A 21,933-nucleotide genomic window follows, 5' to 3' on the forward strand; every position below is an offset into this window, starting at 1 on the left:
AGAATGATTTACTTCCTAGGAGGCTCCTGGTCCCTAATGAAAATAGGATCATTTCCACTGGCCTTCCTGCCCTGCTTGGAAACATCTAAGTCCTAGATTCATTTTTGGCTCAGGTTGTATTCTTCCACCACACCAGCATCAAAAAATAGGAGCCACAGTCAGATACCCAGGATTTGGCAGTCCATGAAAGTAGAATAACTCATGAATTATTAAGATGATAATGATTGGAGCAAATAGATGAGTTGATACTGATACTAAAATGTCCTACGGGGGGGAGAGCATACCAGCATCATGATGCTGTTGTGGATGTTAGGAGGCAGGTCAGAAATCAACTTGATGTAACGGTGGCGTGTCCGGGAAGTGTGATGTTAGAGGGTCCTACTGCAGTCCCTAAGCTGCGTGCTGATGCCCAGGCAGAAGACTATGGAGGGAGTTGTTTAAAAGTGAGACTCCGCTAAAGCCCCTGCTGACGCCTACACTTAAAGTTTTGAGTAAGAACAGTGGTGTGTCACTATGCAGTACTTGGATGAGGGCTCACTCACAGTGCTGGCCATCCGGGCTTTCTGTGCTTCCAGTAATCATCTCTGTGTGGCCCAGTGTTGGCCTAATGCACAGGTTGTGTATCCAACTTTGCAGGGGTGGTGGAGGGGTCACAAAATTCTGAGGTCAGAGACTTTTTCAGGGTACGGTGATCTTCACCACCAGTTGCTTCTCCAGTTTCTAGGGTAGGACAGCTCCCTGCTGGTTTTGGATGTTTGATTGGTATTGGATGATTAGACCAAATTTCTAAAAGAAATCAGCCTACCTTCCCTTGGTATTTGTTAAATTCATAAGTTTGTTTCATCGCTTGGGCAGTGATCTGGGAGTACATCACTGAGTACCAGGGCTCCAAATGTAGTCAGCAGCTTCTGATTCCATAGCAATTTCCCACAGCCAGAGCCAGCTCCCTGGAGAAGTACATGAAAAGACAGAGGTTTCTGACACTGGGTTTCTCTTGGAGCAAGATGTTGTAGAGCTGGGCCAGCCAAAGACCAAAGGACATCCTTACTGTAATCCCTCATGCCTAGATCTATGGACACAGTCTTGTGGGACTTGGGGTATCTGTATATGGTGTCCACTCTTATCAGTGTGTATAATACCAAGGAAAGGTGAGCCGTTTTCTTCCAGAAATTTAGTTTAGTCATCCAGTGCAAATCAAGTATCCGGGTTTGATCCATACAGCTCCTTAAGGCCCATTAGCCTATCACCACTATGATCTGAAAGCCTTCAAATCTGGGTAGGATTCAGAATACCTGCTCCTCAATTTCAGAGGCTGGAGTCTAGTAAGTTAGGCAAGTTCCCATTGATGAAGGTGGACAAAGTGACAAGTCCACCATCTGGCCTGGCACTATACCTGAGAGGTGTGGGTAAAGAAGCCTTTAGTTTATATTCTCGTAGTCTGGTTTCCTTTGGGGGAAGAAGATGGTGGATATGAAGAATGACAGCCTCAAATAAATGCTAACAGGTCCTCAAATATGTCTCCATCTATGCAGAGGTCTTTTATATTCAGAAAACTGGGATTGAAGTAAAGGTCAAAGAAGAGAGGGTATTAGCCCCTGATCGGTTCATAATAGAGTGTTTTCCTAAGATCTTCCTTTAACTGATCCATGGGGCCCAGTGATTCCACCTCAGCCTCTGGGCAAGGAGTTTCCTTAGCATAGAGAGTCACCGACTCACTTTCCTGGAAATTAGCACAATGGAAAAAACTTCTCAGCATCCTTAGGAGAACTAACAGTCCCTGAGCAGCAAAGTGAAGAGCCATGGGGGTTACCACTGTCAAGAATACTGTTTTTACAGCAGTCAGTAGTTGCCTTTAGAGGAGAAACCCAGGTAACATTAAGAGGCTTCCCACTGGCAGAGGTGGGGACAGCAGCTGAGACACTCACCACTGAAATCTGGCAATGGGGAAAGGTAACTCGTGGCAGAAGTGGAGGAAGGCCACCATTTTCTTTTACCTGTGATGATGAGCAACCCCAGGGAACAGAGCCACTCAAGATGTCATTTTTTCATTCCAGAGTGAGAGGGGACTGGGCCTATTGCCTACCTATGATTCAAGGACCTGGTGTGTTGGGGTTTCCCTAGCCCACTGTGCAGTGAGTAAAAGTCAAGCAGCCATTACCCAAAACATCATTCCAAATCAGACTCACGTACACTCTTGAGAAAGCAAATATAGACATAACTAGATTAAAGGAATTAAAAAGTAAATTTGTAAGAGGAGATTAAGCAGATGGTTAGAAGGTAAACCTAGAAGTCTTTCAACCAGAGTTAGGACTTTCAGTGACTTTTAGGCAGTGCCCCTAGTCGGTGGTATAGGAAAGACAGAGTCAATTAAAAAGGCCAGTATGGAGAAGATACTTGTTATAAAAGACCTGATTAATAACAGTTGATAACCATGCCATTAAAATACTTACAATCAAGTACATTTTAAACTATATTTTGTATTTGTTATAGAAAATTGTAATTATTATAGAAAAAGTTTTGCCAGCATAGAAAAAAAGTAACAAATAACTTCCAAGTCAGAAAGACTTAAATTGTTTTCTTTATTTTTTTTAATAGCTACTATGTGATCAGTTTTGAACTTGAAACTTTCTATCAGCAACTATATAAGACACAGTGGTGGGGAGCCATAAATGAAATAGTGAACAATCTGAGACTGAAAAGACTTCCACTGACAGATGCTCAATTACATGAACAATTTAAGAAAAAATTTGGTTTCAAAAAAGCTATGAAATGCAAGGTATTTCAGTGATTACCACATAATTTAGTGTAAGAAATTTTTATCATAGGGATAAATAATAGGTTAAATAAAGTCTTCAATATGCAATTAAGATTCCACATTTTAGCAGCTGAAAAGCTCTACAATTCTGGATTACAAACTTCTGGCCAGGTTACAAAACAACCTGTTTATGAATGGAATTGTGATTAATCTTAATAACAGCTAAATATCTATTGAGTGCTTATTTTGTATGCCAGGCATACAAATACTATAAATTCTTTCAAGACACTGGTACTATTGTTATCAATCCTATTTTACAAATGAGAAATTTGACATGCGGCGAGTTAAGGATCTTTCCCAAATCACACAGCTAGTAAATTGCAGAGGCAGGCTTCAGTTGTGGGGACTAAATCTAAGGAGCAAACCTGGCATCCTGAATCAAATCTCTGTATCTGCTTCAATATGCCTTGACTGACAGCTTTTGGAACTGATAAATTAAGTGGTGAGCTCACCAGTTTCAAAGGATACATTGGCATTTACTTACCATTTATTTGTTTTAATGTCCACAAATTTTAAGCTTTGATAAACTATTACTTAATTTAAAAATATTATTGTAAAGCAATTATACGCCAATAAAGATGTTAAAAAAAAATTGAGTAGTCAGAACATCTAAAAGAAGAGTGTAACATTTTCACCTCTCCACTTTGAGACATAGAGCAAAGAAGACAAACTGTATTCCTATAGCTATATATTTCAAGTCTCTAGACTTCTAAATTAGATTGTTCTTAAATCAGAGAAGAATTCGATGTCCATTTGCTTTTAAATATTTCAGAAAGATATTTGTTTCCTTGTTTTAATTGTCTCCAGAGAAGAAAGATCTACAACTTCTCCCTTAAAAAAAGGACGGGAAAAAAAAACTTCCCCAAAATATTTTTTAAAGTTCTCAATGTTTCTTTATAGCTCTAACAACTTCCTTGCCCACGGATCTTGTGAAAATTCTACTGTAATTGCGCACCAATCGTGATTATATTAATATATTTCATTGTACTTTTTGTCCTTTAACTAAACTTTAGGTGTATTTTGAAAAAAGTAATTCTGGCCTTCCTAATAATTTTAGAGTATCCCATTTGGTATGAAGTCTGCTGTTGAAAGAGGATTATCTGCTGTTTTCCATACATTTAGCCGTAAAACTTCAAGTTCGACGATCAATGTTTCAGATGAGGCAGGTTATGCTATTTTCCATCAAGCTGCTCTACACAACAGAGTTCCAATCATATGTCAACTGTGCAATGCCAACTTCAATGTCAACCAGAGACGCTTTATTATACTTAGCCAAGGTACCATAAAGTTTTTAAATCTTAAAATGTTTTTCTTTTACTTACCCCTATTCGGCATTAGGAATGCATGTTGATTTTAGCACAAGGTTAAAATTTAGTATTGGAACCTAGAGCAGAGTTGAGGTTTTTGTTTCACTTATCTCAGAGAGGCTCCTTTTAGTTCTCTAAGTATCACTTGTTGCTCCCTTATGTAGTAAATATTATTTATTTGTTTATTGTGTTTCCCTCATTTGAATATAAGCTCCATGAAGGGCAAGGATTTGGTTTAGTTTGTTTGCCATGGTATCCTAGTGCCCAGAAGAAAACCTGGCATTGGTAGGTGCTTGAGAAATATTTGTTGAATGAATGGCATGATGGATGAATTCAGGGTAGCCTTTGATAATCACTGACATAATTAATATACAGTGATGTACCATAGAAATTCTGAGAAAAGGGAGATAAATAGAGAACCCAGCAGAACATCCATTTCTTATCCCAGGCTCTTAACCAGGTAATAGTTTCTTCATACTATATAAACTTATATTTAATAACAAAAAATTCCTCTATAATCATAATTTTAGGATTAATGACCCCTTTAAGGCTAACCTGGTTTAAACTTTAAAAAGCAAATTTTCTTGATTATTATTGTAGATATACATACATATTTATATGTTCATTGGAATAAATTTAACCAGTATAAAAATAATAAAATTGAAAATAAAGTGGAAGCCCTCCACAACTGAAGAGGGAAATAAAATGTTGGGAATAGCTGATGCAATAACATTGGCAATAAGAAATGGCAATTTTACATTTTAACTTGCTGCCTTAAGAGGCTGTGTTACAGTTTCACACCAAAACAAAATGTGCTGCTTTAATCCTATTGACTACTGATAAATTTCATACTCTATCAGTATAATTTAAATGTTTTGGTATTAAGATGCTTCTATTACTTAATTAAAATATTCAATACACATGAACTTAGTTAAAATAGAGCAAAATTCAGTCAAAATGCAATGGGTGGCCTGTTATTTAAAGATGTGTTTTATTTTAAGTGTTTTTGGTGTAAAAAAAACATTGGTAATTAAAGTCTCTCATTCATCCTGTGACTACATAGATTTCCATTTGCTGAGAACTGAGTAGAGTTTTAAGTATGGAAAATATCTATGTGTTATTACTTAACCAACACAAAACTGCCCCCGTGAGTTTTGGCCAGCCACGAGTGAGGCAGCGTTTCTGGGTCTGCTCTGATGCAATGTCAGACGCATGCCCACACCCAGATGACTTGGCCCAAAATTACACTCAGTCCTGCTCGATGTAATCCTGTCACCTGCATCTCAACATAGTCATTTTGTTCTCCTTCATATGAGTCAATGTTTACTAATTTAGGAAACCTTTTGCATACTAATAATCATACTTCTATATGTATTCCCTTTTAAAACAGAGTCATCAAAACTAGACATGAAAAAAGAAAGAAATGGTAAGACATAAGTAAAATACTTGGTGCATTTTCAAAAGTTTATATGTTAAAACTTTTCTTGTAGTATATAATCTTCAAAATGCTGTCACATGAGAATAACACAAAATGATTTTTATATACATTTTGAAGTATACATTTTTTTCTACCCATGATTATTTATTCATCTTTTTCTTAAGTTTTGGGGGATGGTTCTCTTTTTTTTAACCGTAGAATTTGCAAATTATCTCTACTTATTTTTGTAAAATCAGGCCCCAACGTGGGTTTTATGCCTAAAAAAAGAGCAGTTAATATTATTTAAATATGCTACCATCTAGTGACATTAACAATCTATGAGGTCTGAGGAATGAGCCATTCTTGCTGAGGTGAGAGACTTGACCCAAGTATTGTGTATGAAGAAAACAGAAAAAAATTTAAAGGATACACCTTCTATATCTATATCTAAAAGGCTATACCTTCATACTCTATATAAGCTAATTCAAGGAGGATTTATTTTTAAAGAAACCATTTACAAAGACCTGAATTTTGTAAGGGGAGGGCAATAGTTATTCAAACCAGCCACCTTCCATTGGTGGAAGAACAGCTAATGTGAGATGACCAGAGAGGATAAGTATCCTGACCTCATCATCCTCCTTCTCCAGTCTCCTGCCAGGGCTCCCCATTGGCAGTTACTGACAAGAAGCCAAAGGACAGGGATTGCAAAATCTGCAGAGGCAGAGAGCAGGGAGGGTCTTAGAGGGAGGTGAGTGGGCCTGGAGGGGGAAAAGGAAGCTTATCTACAGGCCCACCTACCCTGTAGGAATTTGCAATTGAGTAACAATAGTACACCTCCTGCATTATTGCTCTATTTTTTTCCCTTCTTCTTTTCTAAATATTACTTATGGCTACCTTGTATAATATTATTTATTTGTTTATTGTGGCTTCCTCAATTGAATATAAGGTCCATAAGGGCAAGGATTTGGTTTACTCTGCCATAGTATCCTAGTGCCCAGGAGAAAGCCTGGCATTAATAGGTAGTTGGGAATAGTTGTGTGAATGCATGATGGATGAATGCAGGGTAGCATTTCACAATCACTGGCATTATTAATATACAGTGATGTACTACAGAAATTCAGGGAAAATTCATGGAAAAGAGAAAAATGGCTTTCAGGTCCCATTAGAGCATCTGTTCTTTAGACCAAGGTTCTTTCTCTACCCGAGAATAATTTCTTCAGACTACATAAACCCCTCCAGGACTTCCCTGATTCGAGCATGACTAGGACAGTGTTTCTCAGCCTCAGCACTACTGACGTTCAGGCTTGATAAGTCTTTGCTGCAGGGGCTATCCTATGCACTGTAAAATGTTTAGTCGCAGCCGTGGCCTCTACCCACTAAATGCCAGTAGCAACCCCTACCCCAGCTGTGACAACCAAAATATCATCAGACATTGCATATGTCAAGGGGAGACATTTCATCCCACTATTATTGGATAAACTTTCAAGTATGTAGGAATCACACCGGTATCTTGTTAAATGCAGACTGATTCAGAGGGCTGGCTGAGAGCCGAGATCCTGCATTTCTATTAAGCACACTTTAAAGGAGTAAGAGCGGGGTGTAAGAATAGTATTCCTGCCCCTGGGTTGTGCTGAAATATTTTTTGAAGGAAGGTAGAGAAGAGAAGGAGAGGGTCAGTGGGGAGGTTAGCATTGTTTAAAACAAACAACCAACCAAACCAAACCAAACGAACAAACTTCAGTTCATTTTGATATGTTTCTCCTGCTGAGCTAACTGCGTTTCATTGATTGAAATGAACCAAAATGTTCTGTAGTCCTATGATTAGGTCTCAGTCTTTTGGGGAACTTGTGCTCCTGAACCATGAACTTCAACTTGCTTCTCAGTCCCTGCCTCCCCTTAGGTGGATCAGGATGGCTGAAGGGGACTGTAATTGGGTACTTCCCTTCCCCCAGGTAGGTTAGGCTCCGATAAAACCTCAGCAGGTTAGGCTCTGGTAAAATAGTTTCTCCTGAGGACCGACTGGCCTTGTTAAGAAAAATAGAATGCTTTGGTGTATTTCCAAATGGTTCCTTTCCCCCTTCCCCTGCTGGAAGCACAAGGGGGTATTTCTTCAATATTAACTGTGAGGACCTGGTCGAGCTCCTGGAGGTAAAACTCTCTAAAGCATGGGGGCCCCTTATGACTGGGTCCCCTGGAGTTTCTCACTATCAGACTTGTCCACACTGAGCCACCAGCAATTTGTCAATTACACATCAGGTTTTCTGACCTTGCCACTCGTTCCTATAGAGGTTTCTGCTCTTGGGTTTCTGCTCCAGTAAGTTGTGATTCTCTGTATCTGCCTGTCTATCTCTCTAGTTTTGGGAGCAGCATTTTTGCCATGTGACCTCACTTCTCTAATGGATCTGAGAAGAGTTGTTCATTTTTCAGTTTGTTCAAGTTTTTACTTGCTGTTAGGATGGATTGGGGACTTTTAAGCTCCTTACATGCCAGACCAGAAACTGGAAGACTAAGCAGTAATTTTAAATAAATAGATTTGGGTCAGATGTTATAGATTATCAAAGGCTATGATATAGAGCTTAGACTACTAAGGCAGGCAGGAGGCCATTGGAATTTTCTGAGTTGGCAGAAAAACAGTGCTTCACTGAGGAAATACCATTTTGGCTGAGGAATAAATAAGACTTAGGTAGACCCCAATCAGAGAAGTGTTGTTTGGGAGAAGGAAGCTTTCAGACAGCAGAAATAGCCCAGGGTGACCGGATAATTCATCATCCAAATCAGGGAGTTTGAAAATGGAAGGGCAGTATTAATAATTATGCTGGGGCAACAGGCATAGACCAGTACTTTCCTGGACGGTCAGTCACCCTACATTTGAGGAGCTACAAGAAGGCCCAAATAAAGAGAACAAGGTGTGTATGTTGCCTTTCTTTCTCTCTCTTTCTTTCTTTCTTTCTCTTTCTCTCTCTTTCTTTCTCTCTCTCTCTTTCTTTCTTTCTTTCTTTTTCTTTCTTTCCTTCCTTCCTTCCTTCCTTCCCTCCTTCCTTCCTCCCTTCTTTCCTTCCTTTTCCTTTTTAGAGGGGGGATGGTTCAGGTTAAGTTGGAGCCAGTGCATCCTTTTCCTGTACTAATGATCAGGTGGCCTCAAGATGTCACTAAAGAGTTTTAAACAAGGAGGTAAAAAGATCAGATTTACATTTTGAAAAAGTGGATTGGGAAGGGCAAGAACAAGGTGGGGATATCAGTTTGGAGATGATTATGGCTTTAAATAGGGTGGTGATGGCAGTAAAGATTACGTTCTAGAGATATTTAGACTTGGTGATGGGGACTGGTTATGAAGATGAAATGAGAGGAGTCTTTCAGGTGTCTGGTTTGTAGAACTGGCTGGATGATGATATCCTTCACTGAATTAAGGAGCGATGAAAGAGGATCAGGTTTGGAGGAAAAGATAAGAGTTCAATTTTGAATATGATAAGTTTGAAGTGGTGTGTGGAGATGCCTAGTAAGATGATAGATCTGGAGCTTGGGGAAGAAATCAGACCTAGAGACATAATCCTGGGGGTCATCAACTTATACATTGTAAATGAAGCCATTGAGAAGATAAAAGTCTTAAGGCTCATTTAGATGTCAGGACAATGAAAAGGTCCCAAAGGAGACTGCAAATAAGTATCCAGAGATGTTGGAGAAAAATAAGAGTGTCTCATATCACAAAAGCCAAGGGAAGAAACCTTTTTAAAACGGAAGAAGTGTTCAACTTACTGTTGAGAAGTAAGATGAGACTTGAAAAACACCCACTGGATTTAGTGACATAAAAGCCTTTTATGAGCATATTTTTTTCAATTTTAAAGAACCTTATCTCCTACTACAAAACATTTGAATAAAATGGAAAATAATTTAAACAAGAAATAGTTTATTCTGTGACTTTTATACATTGACTTAATTTTTCAAATATTTAATATTTTCAGTGTTATTTATTCTTCTTAACTTATAAAGAAGTATTTATTTTTAATGGTCAGACATCCTGAGTTAAATAAAGAAGTATGGAGTTGCCTAAGTAAATCCTTTTAGTGATCTTCTTGGAGCTTTTATATCACAATACTAAGCTCTGTGGTCGGATATTAAAAAGGCATGTTTTTCAGAAATGTTAGCTCTTTGACCATTGAAGTAATTGCCCATCCATTCTAGGTCCAACACCTCTACACCTGGCAGCACAGGCTTGCTCATTAGAAACAACCATCTGTCTACTTTGTTTCAAAGCTGATTACACACTTTCTGAAAAAAGAGGCTGGATGCCAATTCACTTTGCTGCTTTCTATGACAATATCTGCATCATAATTGTTCTCTGTAGGAAGGATCCTAGTTTACTAGAAGCTGAGGCAACAGCTGAGTAAGTTATTAAGCATTTGTAAAAATATAAATTTCTGCGTTAATGGCTTGCCCCAAACACACACTAAAAGGACTGGTTGTTATGATTGATTTGAAAGGCTATGTTGGGCTTACTCTGCTGTCCTTTCTGGTCACTGTCTTCTCCTACCACTTATCTTTAGAATTTATAAAAATGGGAACTTCTAATAACCTATGCATATTTTCTGGAAGAATAAGGGCTTCCAGGGAAGCCCTAGGAAGTTTTTCCTAACCTTTTCCCAAAGGTGTGGTTCTACAGATTAGTTTATCAGGTTAACTACTTATACTTAGTGTCCTGGAAGAAGCATGAGACAAGGGAGGAGAAAGATGTTCTAAATTGGACCTTATACAACCAGGAAGCAGCCTGAGGGCTCCAGACCAAGGTGGATAGACCGTGGACAGTAGGAGAAATATCTAGTGGTATCCAGAATAGAAAGACATTAAAAAAAAGAAAAGAACTTTGCAATAGGGAAACATCCCAAACAGTGTTCTGTTTCACAATTTAGCAACCTTTAGGGTGGAGGTAAAGCTTCTCCTGAGGGTACATTCTTGGCTAGTAATCTAGATACCAGGTTATTATTTTGGTTTAGGCATAGTTTCAGATAATTTTGGGTCTTCAAATAACTTGTCGATTATTATTCAGTGTAGAAATAAATCCTCCCTAGGTTGGGGCAGAGATGTGTGTGGAAAAGCTTTCGGGAAACCAGGGTCTCTGGCTAATAGATTGTCTGGCAAATGGATTCTGGAAAGAGCCATGGAATGTGGAGACCTGAGTTCAGTTCCTAGTTCTGTCATATTTTGACAATGTGTCTTTGAGGAGAAGGGAGCTAAAAGACTGGGTGGATTGTAAAATGTCAAACAATTGAAAATCAGAGGTAGAAGTAAGAAGCTATCTGTGAACGTAAGGAAGAAGAAAAGGATTCGTAGAGAAGACAATTACCAAGGTTGAGATCTATGTGGAGCCAATGAGGAGTGTGACCAGGCTGGTGCGTATGAATGTGGAGCACAAATGAAGGTATGCCAAGGACCTGAGAGGTCAGGACACAGATGGTAGTTAGCATGGGTGCTGAATAGGGGGAGGCATGTTGGCGAGGCAGCCAATACATGAGCTAGGCTGGCGGAAGAGGACCCAGTTGGCAGGGGGCAGTGGCAGTGTGGAACTGGAAAGGGCCATAATATAACTTGCTAACATATTTTTCAAGTGAGGAATATCAGAGTGATGGTGTTAGAAGTCGAAGTTATATTTATTTCTACCACTGAGTAGGTGAAAGACAGGAACAGAAGAACACTCTTGTTAGAGTAGAAAAGGGAGAAAATGAAGAGATGTTTACTCATAAAGGATGAGTTTCCCCTGGGCCCAGGAAAAAGAGGAGAAGCTTGGGGCCGGCTGGATATTGGTGAGGGTTCAAGGACAGGCAGCAAGAGAAAGGGGCTTCATGAAGAGAAGAAGGCATGGGTATAGGGATTAAAAAAAAAAGTAATGTTTGAGGCAATGTGATATGGTGAAAAAAGGCAGGGGGACTATGTATGAAGACTGTGCTAATAAGCACCTTATTCATCCCTTACACCAAAACTGTCAGCTGATTTTTGTTACTCTCATAATTTTACCGACAAGAAAGTAACCCAAGTTGCTTAAGGTCACATTGCTAGTCAGTAGACCTGTTAGTTAAGATACAGTTGAAGTTGCCGTGACAAAGCTAGCCCCAAATATCTGTAGTTTAAAAAAGATAAACGTAGTTCTTTTTCATGAAGCCTGGGTTGGTGGTCGAGGGCTGGCATAATGGCTTGGCAATATGAGAGACCCAGACGTCCTCTTGTTGCTTCTTCGCATGTGGTTTCCATATCCTGGTAAAAATGGCGACTCCTGCTTTCATTATTATGCCTGCATTCTAGCCATGAGAAGAAAGAGAGAGGAAAAGTAATGGCACACTCCATTTCTCTTTAGGGAATTGCCCAGGTAACTTCTACTAACATCACACAGGCCAAACTCAGTCATGTGGCCATACCTACCCATACGAGGAGGTAGGAAATGTAGCATTTGGCTGGACTGCCATGTGCCCAACCAAAAGCTCTTCACCATCTAAAAAGCAGATAGTGCGTTTTTGAGAAAAACTGTTAGTTTCTGCCACACTGAGGAAGCTGGGATTTGAGAACTGGACATGAATTGTAAAGAATGGGTTAGCAACCGCATAGCACAAGGAGATCAGCTCAGTGCTTTGTGACCACCTAGCGGGGTGGAATAGGGAGGGTGGGAGGGAGATGCAAGAAGGAGGAGATATGGGGATATATGTAAGTGTATAGCTGATTCACTATGTTATAAAGCAGAAACTAACACACCATTGTAAAGCAATTATACTCCAATAAAGATGTTAAAAAATAATAATGAAAAAAAAAAGAAATGGGCTGGAGCACTAGCTGAGCCTCAGTTTCATCATTTGTAAAATGGGCTGATAATACTTGCCTTGCTTTTTCCTTCACTCATAGAATCATAGGGAGTCAATGAGATAGTATAGTCTAAGAACTCTGTACATTATCAACTTCCAAACAAATTGTAATGCATGATAATCAAGTTGGGAGGGAGGGTAGGGTTAGCCAAGGCAAAGGGGGCAAATCTACTGACATGTGGAATATACAGAACAACACTATGTGAGGAAGAGAAGATGATGCATAAATCAGACTTCCTCCAACAGCCATTTGGATAGTTTTACAAGAAGTAAATTTGACACTATGTGTGTGCTCAATTATTATGACATATTCCTTGATTTTTAGGAATCAGTGTACTCCACTGTTACTTGCTGCCACTTCGGGAGCACTGGACACTATTCAGTACCTACTTTCTCTTGGAGCTAACTGGAGAAAAACAGATATTAAAGGAAATAATATAATTCATTTAGCAGTGCTAACCTTTCACACAGAGGTTCTCAAGCATGTAATAGCGTTAAATATTCCTGAGCTCCCAGTTTGGAAAACTTTGGTAGGTGAGTATAGAACACATAATCTCTTTATAAATAAATGTTCTGCTCATTATTCAGTTTAATTATTGGCACTTATTCTGAAATAAAACAAAGTAAAGCATGCATCATATTTTGAGTTAAAATCAGAAATACAAATAATACTGGACTATTTTTGTGTGTGTAAAAGTAGTTTTATTTCTTTTTTTTATTTTTTTATTATTTTTGGCTGCATTGGGTCTTCGTTGCTGCATGCAGGCTTTCTCTAGTTGTGGCGAGCGGGGGCTACTGTTCGTTGTGGTGCGCAGGCTTCTCATTGTGGTGGCTTCTCTTGTTGCGGAGCACGGGCTCTAGGCACGTGGGCTCAGTAGTTGCAGCACGCGGGCTCTAGAGCGCAGGCTCAGTAGTTGTGGCGCACGGGCTTAGTTGCTCCGCAGCATGTGGGATCTTCCCAGGCCAGGGCTCGAACCGGTGTCCTGTGAACTGGCAGGCGGATTCTTAACCACTGCACCACCAGGGAAGTCCAAAAGTAGTTTTATTTCTAAATTAAAATAAAAGAATAATAACCCAGACGATATTTCACACAATTATATTTATTTTTATTTTCCAACTTTCTCCAAAAGTCCAGCCATCCTTGGCTCCATAAAATAAAAAAAATTTTTAAAAAAGAGGTAGGAAATAAAGTTTGAGTGGAAAATATAAGATTCCTTCCAATTCATTCCTCACCTCCTAATTTTAGAGACAGATTCAGCGACATCTTTCCTCATATTTTGATAATGTTTTGTGAAAAATTCTATTTGAGGTTTTTTCCCCCAATTTATATTCAATCTAGCCAGAAATACTATAAAGGTAAGAGTTACTCGCCAACTGAATGTACACATCTAATTTTACTCCCTCTCAAGACCCTACTAAAATTATGTGGAGATTAAATAGCAGCAAACAAGCATTGAAGAGAAAACAGGAAAAAGCAATAAAATATTGAAAACAAACAGGCAAGTCTTAGGACCTAGCAGACCAGAGAAATCATTCCAAGCCAATTCTGGGAAAGCGGAGAACGTCTCAGATTCACACCATAAATCTCTTATAGGCTGGCTGGAGAACTGGCGGTGCCAGTCAGGAGGGCTCTCTGCAGAGGCTAACCAGGAAAGACCTAAAGATCTAAAGCGGGAATTCTCCCCAACTAACAGGAAACTGGGAATCTGACCCAAGAGAAAAGCAAAGGGAATTTCAAAGATGACAGCAAAGGGAAGTCCCAGAATGGAAACTGTGTACCCAGACCAAAAGGAAAGTGTGAGAGGAATGACCAATAGGTACAAAGAAAACTAAGCAGATGAAATAAAATAAGGAAATTATTACCTCCAGGAAAAAGCAAAAGTAAGGAGACACAAGGTAGTACACTGCAGTACTTAGCTGTGAATAATATCTGTATAGACATTGTAATGTAAGTGTTGAATTTTCATTTAACGAAAAACTATAAATATAGGGAAGGGGGGAGCAGAGGAAATGGCAGAGCAGTGTTGAAAGAGCTAGTTTCCCATTTATCATGACATGAAGTCAGTCAATGATGTCTAAAATTGATATAGCCAAAGGTAACAGTGTGTATAAATATTTAGAAATGTGGAGATATGTAAATCACAGAAGGTATAGGGAAAGAGTCCAAAGTGGTACTATCTGGAGAGAGAAAAGTGGAGAGGGTGGGGTAAAGAACCGTTATATTTTGCTGTAGGCTTTTTAGTAACATTTAACTCTGAATCATGAGCATATGTTACTTTAATAAAATTAAAACTAAAGGAAAAATTAAACAACTTGGAGAATGAGAACTGACATTTCTCCCAACAACTCATTTTAGGATGGGATAAGATAAATAAATATTTAAGATTTTCAACCTACTGATGCACAAAGTCTGAGTAACTGGCTTCAAAACTGGCTCAATATCTGATTTTGGAATTTACTGGGTGCTGGGAACACATTCCAAGTATATCAGCCCAAGAGATACTGTATGGGGTTTTCAGTGTTTATTTGTATGCATTTATATCATTATATCTTCGTCTTTTGAGAGGTAACTAAGAAGACTATCCTGCTGCTTTTGATAAAGGCTAACACATTTGAAATGCAGTGGTAGGACGTTCTGGCCCCTAACAGTAACAGCCTCATGGCACAAAAAATTCTTGACAGCCACTCCTTCCTACAGCGATTGTTGGGGAAGTCCTGATAATGACATGAACACAACCCTAACATGAGCGTCTGGCCACTGCTTCTTTGCTTCGTGCCCTATAATAGCTCCTTCTCCTCACACTACCCATTTCCACTATGAGTAAAAGAAGAATTAGAGTTTATTAGAACTCCCTGGGATTAGCTCTTGGAGTGGAAGCTGAATTTTAAAAGAGAGTACCATGGAGTGAACCAGCTAGGTAGGAGTCAGAACCAGATTTGTTGTTATAGGGGCTGGGTAAAAAGAGAAGAGCAAAGATATTTCTATGTGGTTTTGCTTGAACCAGAGATATTGTTTAGAATCATGTATATTTGTAGTATTTCCTGTCTGGAGTATAAGTTCATTCAAGATTTTTTAAAAGTATCTTCTTCATACTCAGGAAATGTATAAAGCTTTAATGGATATTAAAGTTTTATTGACAGTAATGTAGTTTACTTTGCTGTCCTTGAAAACCCATACTCAAATTTTATTCAACGACTGATATCAGGCAAGAGAGAGGTATACTATTTTCCAAGTGAATTTGAGCCATGTGGCCAGCCAATCTAAGTCATTCAGACCAAAGATAAAAAATTTCAGAGTTTTTTAATACTAATTATATAGATTATAAACTTCAAAGAACATGGGTGTTCAATCCGTTTAAGCACCTCACAGGCACAGAGGGGAATTTAATGAATGCAGTTGGTGGTGATGTTGGTGATCTCAACTCATGGCTTCACTTGGCCTGTACAGAAACAGAATCAATCATTCCATTACCTCTTATGAAATTACAATGTGTATTTTTCTGTTGAAAACTTACCAGAAATGTTGCATTGCGAAAGCTATAAACGAAGGATGATGGCTGTCATGTCTTTAGAAGTAATCTGCTTAGCAAATGATGAATACTGGAAATGTATTTTGGATGCAGGTGATGTAAAATCTATTAACTATCTTTTGTTTATGCTATTTTATGTAGAGATTTATTCAGTCAATCACTTTAAAATGTATTTTTAATTATGGAGAAAACTTTTTAGTTGATTTTAACTTTCTGTTTTTCTAAGATCATTTCCTTTACCTGTAAACCTTATATTTTATATTCCAAGTGGAAGCTGCACAGGATCAAAAAACTATATAAATCTCATTTCTCTAAAAGTTTGCGAACTTAAAAATTATATTAAATTACTTCATCCTACTATCCTTATGTTTACTTTCACTTAAAAATTATCCCTATTCTGTACTTGTACACTTTATTTGTAAAAATAGCAGTTGCAATGTCAGGCCTGGGTTTGTAACTAGCTCTACATTTAGAACTTAGGCTAATCGCTTACTCTCTCTATGCCTAATTTCCTCATTAATAAAATAGTTACTACCTCACAGGATTGTTTTGAGAATAGCACTTCCCATTATAACTTTCTGGAATGATGGAAATATTCTATCTACACTATCCATTATGGTAGCCATTACTCTAATCTGAATATTGGGCACAAATGAGATGCTTCATAAATATTTGTTGAATGAATGAAAAATTTATTGTAGGTAGTCCCCTAATATGTTCCTAAAAACATGTACAAAAAGCTCTTTGTCCAAAAAAAGTGAACCACAGATAAACAAGTCATGATGGAGGTTTCATTTAAGGTAGCTAAATACATATATACATCCCTAATTATACCCATGATATTTCCAGCATGTCATGTGTGCTCTTTAATGTTTTTCCTTCACATTGAACTAAAGTAACAAGCATCCAACTGAAGCCATACTTTCTATTTTCACCACGCCCAATGATTTCCATCTTTGGACCAACTGTAATCAATGAGGCTAAGACTGCTTTATACTAGATTCAGCACTTTTCATTTTTCAGTTGATTGTATAAAATATGGGTAAAACATAATAAAATGCTCAAATAATTACACAAACAACTGCCACACAAAGTTGATGCAGTAACCAAAACTGAACTCTACCATATGGTAGCTCAAATAATTTATTTATCAATGATCTTAAGCCAAAATTCAATGTTTCAGAGGTGACTTAGTATCACCAATATGAAATGTATGATTGTGTGCTATATGAAAATCAAATGTGTAAACAATGAGAGCCGCCTACACTATAGAAAAGACAGAAAAGTACATTTGTGTAGTTTCAAATGATAATTTTATAAATATTTTATAGAATTATTTGCTAACTGTTTATATGGCAATGCCCATAAACATTATTTAAATCTTACCATGATAAATTGACTACAAATAGTTACAAACAATTCATGCTTTTTCTTGATCTTTTCATTGCAGGCACCATTCCTGCCTTAATCAATCTATTAAAAGGTTCCAAAATAAAATTACAGTGCAAAACAGTTGGGTTATTGAGTAATATCTCAACCCATGCAAAGATAGTGCATGCTCTAGTAGAAGCAGGAGCCATTCCAGCTTTGATCAACCTACTGGTTTCTGATGAACCCGAACTACACTCTCGGTGTGCTGTCATTCTATATGATATTGCTCAACTTGAAAACAAGGATGTTATTGCCAAACATGTAAGCTCTTTTCATAGAACATCATTTTGACTAATTCTTTCATATAGAAGCTAGAAAGATACATACCCATTTCATTATGCAGTGGCCCTCATAAACTCTCAGGGAAGAGCTCCAATCTTAATGAGGATGGCAAAAGAGCAAACCTGCCACAATCCCATGAGTGCCGAAATTAAACAAGAGCAAGATAGTACCAGAGCAAGCACAGCAAAGGGTTGTCTGTTTTCCCTATCCCGAAGTCTCACAAGGCAACAGAGTGGACCCAGGTAGATCATACCCGCACATTGGGTTTGTGTCAAATCTGAGGAACGTTGAGCTTAAGAAACCTATCACTTTGGTAGCAACCAGTAAGCAAGCCTATTCTTTGCCTGGCGGTAGACGTTACCACACCTTTCAAGAATGATAGCAGGATGAGCCAAGATCCAGTAAGTGATAAACAGCATTAGGATATGAGTAAAGGTTGTACTTGCACATGTACCACTTCTAGGGCCCACATCATGAGGTAATGGCATTATAATGAGAAAAACCACAGGCAAATGAAGCGAACAGTAATTCAAGGAAGAGACACATAAAATCTTGCTAGCTCCAGTTTGGCAAGGTCTGGGGAGGAGTTTATGTTACATAAGGAGGTGGTATCAGCTAGGATAGCCTAGATGATATTGTGGTAATATCTCCCAAATATCAATGCTAAAAACAGATGAAGATTTATTTCTCAGTCAAAAAAAAAAAAAAAAAGATGGCTACATAAAAATCCTGAAAAATGGCCCAGGTAAAAGAGCTGTTACAATCTTGATACACTCCCAGTACTGGTAGGAGTGCAAGAGACCAAGGGAAAACTGTTTCTCAACAAAATTATCTGGCAAAACTATCACCTGGGACAACATGGAAGACAGGCCAACTGCTTATTTAGCTCTGGGGGATGTGGTTGCTTCTTGTTGTTTATGAGAAGATATTAAAAGAAATACTACCATCTTGGCTATTTCTGTTCTGACTGGTAAATGTAGTCTATTTGTGTACCAGAAAGAATTAGAAGAAAAAAAAATTTTTTTTTTTGTGAACACCAAGCAATCTTTGCCATGCTGTATTTTTTCAAATAAAATCCACCTTATTATGTCTATTAATATTTTAGGTAAGATCTTTTAAAGATATTTATAAATAAGGTTATTTTTATAGTTTTTGTCAGGTGATGCTTCTTCATTATGGACCGAGTCATTTAGCATTATAAAATATACCCTTTTTGTCAAGTGCAATACTTTTGCCCCAAATTCTATGTTGTCCAAAATTAGATTTGTGATCTTTGTTTTCTTTTGTGCTCTCATGTTTAATTTGGCTTTGCTTATCCTTTTCTTTTTAACTTTTTAGAGTCATTTTACTTCTTGCTGGTTGTTTTGTTATCAATCATTTGGAAAATATATTAGAAATTTTCCCCTCCCCCCAGACCCACAACTAGAGTTAGTCAGTTAGTCTTATTCATTTAGACCTCACTTTAGACCTCTCCAGTGATTCTGATCACCCAGAGTTAGGATAAATGTGTCCCTTGTATGCAGTATATTTAGGTTTGCTTTGTCATTCACTTTTTATTGAATATAGCTCATTTACATTTATTGATGTGATGTTTAATCTTAGTTTTGGCGTATTTTGTTATTATTTTTGGTTTTTTAAAAATCTTCTACTGTATGAGCAGTGTTTTCTTCCTTTTTTTTCTTTATCTTTAAATTCCAGGACTTATACATCAGTGTTAGTTACCTATTTTTCCTGGGGCTTGGTTTGACTTTTCAACATGTACATTCATCTTCTTTTATTTTCAAAATGTTTTCTTGAATTCATGTCTTTAAATATTTTTTCTGTATTATTCTTTCAGTAAATTCATAAACAAGTACTTTTTGAGAGTTTATTATATGGAAATACACCTCTAGATGTTAGGGTTATAGCAGTGAACAAAACAGACAAAATCCCAGCCTTCATGGAGTTTTTATTCCAGTTGGGGATAACAAGACAATAAAGAAAATAAACCAAATATAGTATATTCAATGAGAATAGATGTTAAGGAGGAAAATAAAGCAGGGAAAGGGAAGAGGGGAGCTTGGCAAAAAATACTTCACTAAGAAACTGGCATTTGAAAGGGGGAGAGGGGTGGGGGAGGGATGGATTGGGAGGTTGGGATTAGCAGATGTAAACTATTATATATAGAATGGATAAATAACAAGGTCCTACTGTATAGCACAGGGAACTATATTCAATATCCTGTGATAAACTATAATGGAAAAGAATACGAAAAAAGAATATATGTGTGTGTGTGTGTGTAACTGTGTAACTGAATCACTGTGCTATACAGCAGAAATTAACAAAACATTGTAAATCAACTATACTTCAATAAAATAAATTTAAAAAAAGAAGTTGGCATTTGAGTACAAACCTAAGATAGATGAGGAAGTGTGCCATGTTTTTTTTTTGGGAAGAGCATTTTAGGCAGAGGAAACAAATGCAGAGTAAATGAAGTGAGAGTATGCCTGGCATATTCAAAGAATAGCAAGTAAGCAAAAGTAGCTGAAGAAAGAGAAATAGGAGACACTCTTAGCTGGATAATGGTGGACCACATCAGGTAGGGCCATGTGGATAATTGTTAGACACCCTGGCTTTTACTCTGAGTATGTTAAGCCATTGAATAATTTTGTTCTGGGAAGTTCCATGAAGAGATTTATATCACTCTACCTTCTGTGTTGAAACAGGTGGGCAAGGGTGGATGCAGCAAGACTAATTAAGAAGCTATTTTGGTAATCCAGGTGACAGACAGTGGTGTCTTGAACCAGGGTGGTAATAGTGGAAATGGTGAGAAGTAGTTATATTCTGTATTATTTTTCTGAAAGTTGAGTCACCAGGAGCTGTGGGAAAGCTGAAAGATCTGGAGGGACCTCAAAGGAGACTAAGAAGGAATGGCCACCGAGGTAGGAGGAAACCTGAGGAATCTGTTGTCCTATCAGCCAAATGGGGAGCATGTTCAAAAAGGAGAAGAATATCAATAGTGTCAAAGGCTGTTGTAAGATGAAAGTCAAAAGTTGACTGTTGAATTTACTGATCACTGAATTAACTAACCACTTCTCTTTGGGAAGACCAATTATTTGTGTATTATATCACCTTTTCCAGTTTTATACAGCTATCATTTTCTCTCTAGTCCTTTTCCACTCACTGTTTTATTTCATTTTTTCCCCCTCAATCCTATCCTCCTTGTCTCTTGCTATGTTTTCTGGCCTTGTTTATTTTTGTGTAGATTAAAGTTTGGCTTTTATATTTTTCCACATCTTTCCTGAGCTTTTTCAGCACTTGTTTCACCTCTCCCTGTCTCAGAAAATCTTCCCTGAGCACTGATGTCTCTCCTATGCACCCTTGTTTTATAGAGGTGATTGCCTAATTAATTTTTTTCATTGATAACAATATACCATTTTCAGTTAAAGTTTTTCATCTACTTTGTGGCATATTTTTCTTAAAAGCATTCTTTATCTGTCATAAGTTTTCCCTATTTTTTCTCTTATAATATATTTGGACAGATCCTGTTCTACTTCCTTTTTGAACATTACTCACTTTGAATTAGATAAGTTCTTTCTGGTCTAGATATTTGCAGGAAATACATGTGGGAAAGGGCCCAGATCCATGTTCTAGGCTAGCAAGAATATGACATATGCTACAGGGTTTTATGCATGGGTCCTTTCAGCTTCACTTTCCCTTAGCCAACAGAGACTGTTGCATAGTACTCATAAGGTGGATTCTATTTCCTCCACAATGCAAAAGTCTATCTCTTCCTTTTTATCTCACCAATAAGACTACTTTTTCCAAACCTCTTATTGGTATCATTCTTTATTCGTCCTTGCCCTCCTTAATTTTTGAAACTTTAGGACAAATTGATCCAGGAAAGATCCTGCTGCCATCCTCCATACCCATTCCTATTGTTCCAGACAGGGAAGTGTGTGTGTGTGTGTGTGTGTGTGTGTGTGTGTGTGTGTGTGTTGTGTGTGTTGTGTGTGTATGTGTATGTTTTCCTGCCCCTTAAGGTAGAGCCACTTACTTTGGAAAACTGTGTTCTGCCCGTATTTCCTGTAGCCAGTGGCCATGGGAGATCTCGCGTATCCCTGTTGGCTACTCATAAACATTTATTATGGTTCAACATTACTGATGTCTCCTAGGTTTATTGAAAATGACGTTACATTTCTGTTTCTTATCTTCTTTAATATCCTTTCATTAATTCTGTTAGTAGGGAGAAATGCCATCTTTACTCCACTTAAAATTAAGAAACTATGTTAACATTTAAAAATAATATTTTGTGTTGCATAAATATAAT

The 21,933-nt window shown here is 37.8% G+C and overlaps 1 protein-coding gene across 1 annotated transcript in view; it reads left to right on the forward strand.

Annotated features, from left to right (window-relative positions):
* Positions 1-21,933, forward strand: part of ANKAR (ankyrin and armadillo repeat containing) — a 68,063-nt gene that overhangs the window by 16,884 nt on the left and 29,246 nt on the right. Inside the window, exons 6-12 of the mRNA XM_057551344.1 lie at positions 2,596-2,776; positions 3,873-4,092; positions 9,719-9,920; positions 12,707-12,915; positions 15,900-16,004; positions 17,362-17,603; positions 21,696-21,726. Coding sequence (XP_057407327.1) covers positions 2,596-2,776; positions 3,873-4,092; positions 9,719-9,920; positions 12,707-12,915; positions 15,900-16,004; positions 17,362-17,603; positions 21,696-21,726 — 1,190 coding nt within the window. The remainder of the gene's footprint in view (positions 1-2,595; positions 2,777-3,872; positions 4,093-9,718; positions 9,921-12,706; positions 12,916-15,899; positions 16,005-17,361; positions 17,604-21,695; positions 21,727-21,933) is intronic.

The sequence above is a fragment of the Balaenoptera acutorostrata genome, chromosome 8, assembly GCF_949987535.1.
Source record: "Balaenoptera acutorostrata chromosome 8, mBalAcu1.1, whole genome shotgun sequence".
In the NCBI taxonomy this organism is placed as follows: Eukaryota; Metazoa; Chordata; class Mammalia; order Artiodactyla; family Balaenopteridae; genus Balaenoptera; species Balaenoptera acutorostrata.